This window comes from Triticum dicoccoides, chromosome 5A (genome assembly GCF_002162155.2).
Source record: "Triticum dicoccoides isolate Atlit2015 ecotype Zavitan chromosome 5A, WEW_v2.0, whole genome shotgun sequence".
Lineage (NCBI taxonomy): Eukaryota > Viridiplantae > Streptophyta > Magnoliopsida > Poales > Poaceae > Triticum > Triticum dicoccoides.
The window spans coordinates 620,735,768-620,745,427 of NC_041388.1; the positions used below are offsets into that span (position 1 = coordinate 620,735,768).

Below are 9,660 nucleotides of genomic sequence, written 5' to 3' on the forward strand. Positions count from 1 at the left end.
AGAGAGAGAGAGAGAGAGAGAGAGAGAGAGAGAGAGAGAGAGAGAGAGAGAGAGAGAGAGAGAAAGCCATCTAACTACTACTATGGACCTGTAGGTCCTGGAGGAACTACTTACACTCATCGTGGAGGTAGCAAGGTTGATGAAGATAGCCTCCTCGGGCAGAGTACCGGGACATGGCTCCATATGGGATCTCTTCGGAACAGAGGCTTGCTGCGAAGGAAGAATTATTTCAGGTCTCGCTCCGAGAGTTTTAGAATATATGAGAATTTATAGGCCAGAAATTAGGGTAAACGAAGCTACGACGGGCCCACAAGTCAGGGGGCGCACCACCCCCTGGGCGTGCCACCCTGGCTTGTGGGGTTCTCATAGATCCTCTTGTCCTCCGCTGAAGCTTCTAGGGTATCTTGTTGTTCAAAAAAATCATCGTAAAGTCTCATCGTGTTTGGACTTCTGTAGGTATGGTTTTTCTGCGAAACAAAAAACAAGCAACCTTTCCTTGGCATTACAGAATGATTTCGTGATTCGACGGTCTTCACTTCCAAGACGACCCAATTCCATTCAACATTCAAGATTTTCTATAATGTTAGATGGGAAACTCAACGGACTCTCTAAATTCTCTATGGGTATGTATGAGTGGTGGTGTCACCACTCCGGTATAATTGCAATGTCTTTGTTGAAGCGTAGGTAGAATTTCTTCTTTCAAAAAAATTATTACCATGGAGAAAATGTATTTGAGATGTAAGCATTGTACATCTAATGGTTTTCACATCTGAATAAAGTTTAAAGGTTTCCTTAAAAGAAAAAAGGACTTGATCCATTAGTGGTTATAGTTTCCTGGTCTTGAGTCTCATAATTGTTTGGAAGGTGTGGTGGAAGAGATTATACCCAATAATTGCGGGCAAAAAGAAGAGGACGGGATGATCGATTCTTCACCATTCATTGGTCACAAATAATCATTCCTATGAATTTCATCTAGACTTTGCAAGAAATGCAAAGTATCCCATCAATAATTGGGAAGGATTAGAGTTCTTGTCCTCGCAGAAACGATCTTCGCATATGTTCACTTATAGTGTGTCTTGGTGCTTTTGCTTGTATGATTTTTTTAGAGATAGAATTTTTCCTTGGCACCACGGTGAAGATCTTGTAGGACAACCGTCTGCACTTCCAGGGGATCATCACCGGCCCAAGCCCATTTATCGCTCAAGACTTTCCATATTTTAGATGGTCAACTCATGGGCTCGTTAAAATTTCTATCAATAATCAAGTTCGTGCAACTGTATAGGTGGTGTCGTTGCCACTCTAGTCTAATTGTAGTGTCATTGTTGAAGCGTGGATAGAATTTATTTTTAAAAAAAATTATTACCACGAAGAAGACGTATCTGGGAGATTTCGATGTAATTTTTACTTTCAGTAATTACTTGGTCTACTTTTGGGGGTCTTTGATCATAAGCACTACACAAGTAATGTTTGTCACATTTGAATAAAGTTACATGGTTTTCTCAAAAGAAAAAAATACTAGTTTCATCAGTGGTTACTTGCCTCATCTAAAATCTTGACATTGTTTGGAAGGTGTGGTGGAAGAGATTATATGCAATAATTGCAGGCAACAAAGGACGGTAAGATTGATGCTTCACCATTCAACGATCACGAATAATCATATGCATGAATAATCTGCACTTTGCAAGAAATGCAAAGAATCCCACCAATAATTGGGAAGGATTTAAAGTTCTTGTTCTTGCAGAACCGATTTTTTGGGATCGGTTGATTTTTTGTTAGTGTGTCTCGGTGCTTTTGCTAGTATTGTGTTCTTGTAGAGTTGGAATCTTTCCTTGGGTAAGGATCTTGTGGTTCGACAGCCTGCACTTCGAGGGGGTCATCACCGGCCCAAGCCCATTCATCGTTCAAGACTTCCCATCATTTTAGATGGGCAACTCAAGGAGCACTTTGAAATTTCTATCGTTAATCAAGTTCATGTGCAGATGTATGAGTGCTGGTGTTGTCACTCCGACCAAATTTCAATGTCTTTTCTGAAGTGTTGGTAGAATTTCTTCTTTAATAAATTATTACCATGGAGAAGATGTATGTAAGAAATTCATTGTATTTTTTAGTTTTAGTAGTTACTTTGTCTACTTTTTGGATCTTTGATCATAAGCTTTGTACCTTTAATGATTGTTTTAGTTAAACAAAGTTACAGGGGTTTCTCGAAAGAAAAGAAAAGGACTAGTTCCATTAGTGGTTAGTTTCCTGATCTTGAGTCTTGCCGTGTCTGGAAGGTGTAGTGCAAGAAATTATACCCAATAATTGCAGGCGACAAGAAGAGGACAAGATGATTGATGCTTCACCTTTCACGGATCTCCAATAATCATTCATACGAATTTCATCTGGACATTGCAAGAAATTGAAAAAGGATTTAGAGTTCTTGTCCACGCAGAACCGATCTTCAGGATATGTTCCCTTTTCGTTAGTGCGTCTCACTGCTTTGGTTGTTAGGGTTTTTTTTAGAGTTGGAATCTTTCTTTAGCACTAAGGTGAAGATCTTATGCTTCAACATCTACACTTCCAGGGGATCATCATCGTCCCAAGTCCATTCATCGATTAAAACTTTCCATTTTTTATATGGGCTACTCAAGGGGCTCTCTGAAATCTCTATTAGTAATCAATTTCGTGCAAATGTAGGATTGGTGGCTTCGCCACTCCTGTCTAATCTAAGTGTATTTGTTGAAGCGTTGGTAGAATTTCTCCTCTTAAAAATTATTACCACGGAGAAGACGTATCTGAGAGATTTCATTGTAATTTATAGTTTTACCAGTTACTTTGTCTACGTTTTTGGGTCTTTAATCATAAGCATTGAACCTTTAATGGTTGTTGCATTTGAACAAAGTTGCGGGGTTTTCTCAAAAGAAAAAAAACCGGTTCCATTAGTGGTTAGTTGCCTGATCTAGAGTCTCGTCGTGTTTGGAATGTGTGGTGGAAGAGATTTTACCCAATAATTGCAGGCAACAAGAGGATGAGATGGTCGATGCTTCACCATTCACCGATCACCAATAATCATTCGTACGAATTTCACCTGGACTTTGCAATAAATGGAAGGAATCTCATCAATAATTGTGAAAGATTTAGAGTTCTTGCCCTCGTAGAACCGATCTTTCGGATTTGTTGACTTCTTGTTAGTGCACCTCCGTGCTTTTGCTGGTATGGTTTTTTCTTTAGAACTGGAATCTTTCTTTGGAACTACGACGAAGATTGTGATTCGAGAGTCTACACTTCCAGGGGGGTCATCACCAGCCCAAGTGCATTCATTGCTCAATACTTTCCATCTCTTTAGATGGGCAAGCGAAGGAGCTCACTGAAATCTCTATTGATAGTCAAGTTCATGCCAATGTACGAGCGGTGGCGTCGCCGCTCCGGTCTGACTGCATTATCTTAGTTGAATCCTTGGCAAAATTTCATCTTTCAAAAAGTTATTACCATGGAGAAGACGTATCTGAAAGATTTGATTGCAATTTTTAGTTTCAACAACTACTTTGTCTACTTGTCTTAAAAAAAAGACTTTTCCATTCGTAGTACGTATTACTCCCTCCGTTCCAAAATAGATGACTCAACTTTATACTAAAGTATAAAGTTAGTATAAAATTGGGTCATCTATTTTGAAACGGATGGAGTACTAGTTAGCTGCCCAATCTCGAGTCTCGCCATTGTTTGTTTGGAAGGTACGGTGGAAGAAATAATGCCCAATAATTGCAGGCAACAGGAAGAGGACATGATGATCGATGCTTCACCGTCCGCCGATCGCCAATAATCAGTCGTACTGCCAATTCCATGGGGAGTTTGCAGGAAACGGAAAGAATCGCGTCGATAATGGGGACGGATTTCGTGTCCGTGCGTCGTCGCTGTCAGGCAAGGCACGCCAAGCCCGCAAGTGAAAAGGGGGAGCGTCCGCCCTTCCCTTCCCTTCCCCGCACCCACCCCAACCAAAGCCCACTTCTTTGCCCCCACTTGGCCTTCTTCTCCTTCCCCGCGAGGCGACCGACGCGGAGGGTAGGAGGATGTGCGAGGGGCGGCGCCCCGGGCACGCGAGCCGGCCGCCGTGGGCACTGGCGGCGGAGCTGCGGCGGAGGGAGGCCGCGGCGGACGCGCGGCTGGCGGCGGCGCGGGCGCGGCTGGCCGAGGCGCTGGCGGAGCTGGAGCGGGCGCGGGCGCGCGCCGCCGAGCTGCAGCGCCGCCTGGAGGAGAACTACGGCAAGCGGCGCCGGCTCAAGCGGGTGGTGGCCGCCACCCGCTCCCGGATCCACGACACCCGCGCGCTCCTCCAGGACCACCAGGACCCGCCGCCGCCGCCGCAGCAGCAGCTCCCCGCCGAATCCGATCCCACCTCCTAGGTAGGCCTGGCCGTCTTCCTCGATTAAGCCCTCGTCGTGATCAACCGATTGATCGAAGCGTAAACAGTATCTGACATCGTCCTCTCCTCTTGATTCGTCGTCCGCAGAGAGGGAGTCGCGGCAGGGTGATGTGAAGTCCTGCTCTGAAGAGCGATCGGATCGGCAGGCTGCGAGCCTACACAGCTACTGATTTCATTCCCCTTTCTTCATCTTTTTTTCGCGTCGGAAGCTAGCTAGTAGCCTAGTAGCTAGCCTCTGCAACATACGGGCGGGGCGAATGTTCCATGGGACATCAATCAGAAAAAGGCTTGTCATGTCTTTCGCGTCGCATACAGTGACTGAAATGAATCGGAAGTCAGCACCTGGCAGGGACTCACTCTGTAATACAGTACACTAGTAGTAATAATCATGCCTTCAGTGACTGCACGCATACATGTGCCGAAATCTTCAGCTCCTGTCGTGTCAAACATATATGCTACCGTCACGAAACCCTGTTATGTCATTCACTTGGGCGCGCTGAAAGGAGCTGGCCGAGATGCCCGCATTCCTTTTAGATGAGTTGCCCGCGATTGCAAGGAAAGAATATCAGACGCAACGCTCACCAATGACTGTAGCATTCCTTGCCGCTGCCGTCGCAGGCTCAATAATCTCCACATACCCAATGGTATAGAGAAGATCATGCTGAGATAAGACAAGACCGATGCTAGAGTGTACCATGGCATATTATGCTGTCCAACTTTCATCATCGCACACAAGGAAGAATGCTGTCGAACATGGCACATTATGCAGTCAAGGGCGGGAGCGATGGAGTACTGTATAGTTTCATCAGCCTGAATTCTTACATGAGTTGACACAACAAAATATAAATCGATCCCGATATCGAAACCTCGACTCTACAGAGCTCTTGTATGCACGGTTCCCAGGGTTCACAAAATCAAGTCCGCCATATGGTCTATACTACAACCAACGAATTCATTCACTTGAATAACTGCTTGTAACGAGGTGTAAAGGTGGCTTCAAACTACTCGCTTGAACGGGCAGATACGGGATACAAGTCATCGAAGCATCGCTTGATCCAGAATTTCTTTCTCCAGTGTTATAACAGGCCGGCTTCCTTGTTTAGTAGAATCACCATATCTTGTTCTTGGCCCAGAACAGTATTATTACAACCCCAATCACAATGGCAACCGGAGCATACTTCCGAATGAAGGCCTGAAACCAAGAAGCAGCACAATTAACATAGAAGTCAAAACACTAAACATAATACATGATGGAATTTTTTCAGAAATACGCAGATCGTGATGCAAATTGGGGACTATATAGAAATGTGGATAATGAAGCTAATAAAGTATCACCTCCGTTCCCAATTATAAGACATTTTGGATATTTCAATATAGACTACATACATACTGAAATGAGTGAACAAACACGTCTATATACATCTGATTCAGGAAAAGTTAGAACATCTTGTACTGTAATTCGAAACGGAGGGAGTAATCATAAGACTTCCATCAAGGACACAAAGTCTTGACAGACACTGCAATTGCAAATGCTTGCCTTCTAAAAATTTATCAGATTTACCTGGGTAGTAACTAGAAACTCCATTTTGCTAACCACAGGGTATACTTGTGAACTATCAGCCTAATAACAACAGGTGTGTTGGAAGCATATAAACTTTAGTCAAACAAAAATTAGAGAGTATTTTTCATCCATGGAACATACTCCCTCTGTCCCAAAATAATCTTCTTAACTTTGTACTAACTTTAGTACAAAGTTGTACTAAGGTTGAGACACTTATTTTGAGACGGAGGGAGTACATTTCTTTGATGCTTCAAGGGCAAAACTCAAGCTAATGAAATTGATCATTATGTCAAGGTATTCAACCAAAAACAAAACAAAAATGGTATTCCTGACTACGATGGAGAAAATGCTCAAATTCATTAGAACTAACAAATGTATATATCAAAACAGCATATGCATTCAGCACATCGATTACCTGGCGATTGAGATCCTTTGCCTTATCAGCATAGATTCTCGTGTCAGATGTCAACCTACTTGACATTTCACTAACCTCTGCAAAAATAGAAACACGGAATAGTAAACAGTTACTTGCCAATTTCAAACCTTCCAATGCACTGGAATGAGGTGAAAAGGGAGATATGGGAAGCATCTTGAAAACGCAAAAAAAATACATTGTGCACCAGAAGTAAAGCTAAGGAAATAATGATATAGTATGAAGCTTTTTTAACTTAAGTAGTAAATTAAGACCTATTGGAAGGATAACTCCTCGATGATAACTTTGATGTAAGTAATCAATGATATAAACATCTACCCGTTTCTCATGCCAGGAACATTAAATGAAGCAGTAAAAGCAAGAGAGATTTTCAGACTTACGATCTAGCTTCTCACCGACACCGAGAACTTCTTGAACATTGCGAGTCATGATTTGATGCACCTCATAGAGCTCATCGTTCAATTTCGCAATGTTCCTCTGGGTTCTGGTATCCAAATACAGTTTCTTAGTCTTCTGTATGTATGTATCTAAATAGAAAGAAACATAGGTTATCAACCAGCAGAACTTGAGAGTGAGAGGGTGAGTGAGAACTTTGAGAGGGTGAATGAAAATGATGCTTGCAACTGAAGTAGAGATTTAAAAATCATACCAAACTTAATGAAAGCGTAAGGCCTTGCAGCAGTTTCAATTTGACTCCCATTGACCCTCTCAAATTCATTTTTCAGATCTTCCAAGTACTGGAATGCAAGTTTCTTTGGATAAGAACGGTCGCACATTGTTAGATAGCATACTCGGCCTTCAATGATGTAACTGCATATCTGATTAAGGTGGAACAAGAACATACCGCAACAAATGTAAAAAAATCAACACATGCTAAAAATATATGTACAATATCATAGAAGCCTCTAATAAAAAAAACTTAGCAAAGGTAGATGACCTTGCACACAAATATCAAGACCGGGTATCATATAGGTGTCGCTGGGTATCGTATCGGTGTCACTGCTTGTTTAAATGTAGTCCATGATTAGTCAACAAATATTGTCAACAAAACAATACAGATTCTGGCTAGCGAAAGCATGCAGAGTATCTACGAATCTGAATATATATATATAATAATGTCATTGCATGTCTAAATATAATACCTAGGATCAAGCATCTTCCTCGGACAGAAAATAGACTACAATTAACAAAGGATACTGGAAAAAGTATGATCCAGTCTCAATTGACATCCGTGAGGCTTCATGTTGCCCCTTTGACAAGTTCTTGAAAAGAAGTTTAGCTTGCTGCTTGTAGAAATCAGAATCCTTCTGATCCCGCCCGTCATCCAGCCCTTCTGCCAGCGGAAGGCCATCGGTGACACGTGCTATCATTGTCAGCTTCACCATTTTGCGAAGAACCCCAGAAACCACTACAAACTATACAGTTGATAGCCAATAAAGGCACCTGCAAGGCAAAGCAGCAAATGAGTGCTTCAGTCGTAGTCCAGCTTCAGCTTTTGATTCGATATACATTAAGCACAGCACATATCAAAATTTCTAGTCAATTAATAAACAAAGTGTGGCCAACAATCAAGTAATCCATGTCATTTGACAGTAGCAATCCTAATGGAACAACTTGTTCATCATTCAAATTCACAAAAGGAATCACTAGCAAGGTGCTTCTAACTTGACTAACAAATATTTAATGGCAACTAAAAATGGCATATACAAGAAATTCAAATACCGTATGATTTAAATTCTACAAAGTTTGCATCAGAATGCTAGACATATTCATATAACTAACAGAACTGACAAGTACAATCCATTTGTGTATCCCTAAGAAAATCAAACGCATGCTAAATTACTTAGTTCACAACACATATTTCATTAGTTACATGTAAATTTAGAAGGTGCAGCTGGAACATTACCAAGCTAAATTACCCAGTTCACGTACAACACATCTTCATTACTAACTTGAATTTAAAAAGTGAAGGCGCAACATCACTTAAGAGCCATACAGAGAAAAAAAAACCATGCATAAACCCCCTCCTGCTCTAAGTACCCAAAGCATTAGATACGGGCGATCACATGGACCTGTCATATGATGAACTATGCAAATGATCCACAGCCCCCATGCATAAATGCACAACTGACAGACTGCCAATCTGTTCAACACACAACTCCACGTGCTGGTCTGTTTTCAAAATGAAAACTCATTACAATTGTCCTGCATAAATCTACATCACAACAACAATACAAATACACCCATCCACCTCCTATCACTCAATCAAACAGCCCACGTAGTAGCCCGAGGACTAGCTAGCTTGCCCGCCCAACCAAGCTCAACAGCAGGCACAATTTCCCCTCGAGCACGATTCGAGTCACTGCCAGCAAACTGCTAAACCAGAACACGCGATTAAACCACTACGATTGGGATAAGAAACGTCGTGATCCCCCGCAATTGGGCGCGAAGCTGTCTGTCACGCGGCCCGATCCACCCACTCGGCTTCGTCGCCAGCCAAGCAGCAAATCGTCCTAGGAGCAACCGGTAGATCGAACCCCGGACTCCGGAGGGGACGAGATCCCGCCAGATCTACCGGGCGGATCTGGACGAGCTAGATCAGAGGCCGGCACGAGACGCCTGGGCCAGGAGTAGAGGGGACGGGGGAGGGGGGTGGGGGCGTACGGTGGGAAGAGAGCGCGGCAGCTGGAGACGCGGCGGCCGTCTCCGGGGGAGTAGATCGCCGGGGTCGCCGGAGGGAGGGTTTGGCGGGGCTGCTGGCTCGGCTTCGCGTGTCGGTTGGGAGATTGGCCGGGGCGGAGGCGGAGGGGGATACCACGGGTCTCCGACCCAGAATGTTCTTATTTTTCTTTTGGAAAAAACTCTGGACCAGTTGGCGGAAAATGACGGTGTCCGGTCTGTGCACGTACAGCCTAACTTCTTTTTTCCGCGGCAGGTACAGCCTATCAACGGCCAGGTAAGCCCAGTACATTTCGAGGCCCATGTTCTCTAGCCAACTTTTTTCCCATCGAAGTTCCATTCCCATTTGGCGAGAGCCGGCCGCCGACTCCCCGCCATGGCAAAGCCCTAAACCGCAGACCTTGCCGGTGGCGGGCTTCTTGATTGGCCGCCTAAGAACTCACGCAGCCGTGAGGATCGCAGAAACTCAGGCCTCTTTTGATTCATAGAATTGGAAAATCATAGAAAAGTCATAGGAAATGAGATGACATGCATCTCAAATTCTATGCATAGGAATAGAAAAAGAGATGCCCTTTGATTCACATCATA

The 9,660-nt window shown here is 43.5% G+C and overlaps 2 protein-coding genes across 2 annotated transcripts; one reads left to right on the plus strand and one right to left on the minus strand.

The window, feature by feature from the left end:
* Positions 1–3,901: 3,901 nt before the first annotated feature.
* Positions 3,902–4,829, plus strand: LOC119298128. The gene is made up of 2 exons (XM_037575639.1): positions 3,902–4,379; positions 4,487–4,829. The coding sequence occupies exon 1, from the start codon at positions 4,047–4,049 to the stop codon at positions 4,377–4,379; it is 333 nt and encodes a 110-aa protein (XP_037431536.1). The 5' UTR covers positions 3,902–4,046; the 3' UTR covers positions 4,487–4,829.
* Positions 4,830–5,139: 310 nt separating this feature from the next.
* LOC119303478 (25.3 kDa vesicle transport protein) lies at positions 5,140–9,213 on the minus strand. Its single transcript, XM_037580611.1, has 6 exons — positions 9,058–9,213; positions 7,591–7,836; positions 7,043–7,203; positions 6,774–6,920; positions 6,376–6,452; positions 5,140–5,591 (listed from the first exon to the last, which is right to left on the minus strand). The coding sequence occupies exons 2-6, from the start codon at positions 7,776–7,778 to the stop codon at positions 5,508–5,510; spliced, it is 657 nt and encodes a 218-aa protein (XP_037436508.1). The 5' UTR covers positions 7,779–7,836; positions 9,058–9,213; the 3' UTR covers positions 5,140–5,507.
* Positions 9,214–9,660: the final 447 nt, after the last annotated feature.

Excerpts from the sequence above, each read along its gene's own strand:
- LOC119298128 (XM_037575639.1), top strand. The coding sequence starts at position 4,047 with ATGTGCGAGGGGCGGCGCCCCGGGCACGCGAGCCGGCCGCCGTGGGCA.
- LOC119303478 (XM_037580611.1), bottom strand. The coding sequence starts at position 7,778 with ATGGTGAAGCTGACAATGATAGCACGTGTCACCGATGGCCTTCCGCTG. Across the intron at positions 6,921-7,042 it reads TTACGCTTTCATTAAGTTTG|ATACATACATACAGAAGACT; the intron begins GTATGATTTTTA and ends CTTTCTATTTAG. Across the intron at positions 5,592-6,375 it reads CAAAGGATCTCAATCGCCAG|GCCTTCATTCGGAAGTATGC; the intron begins GTAATCGATGTG and ends TCTTGGTTTCAG.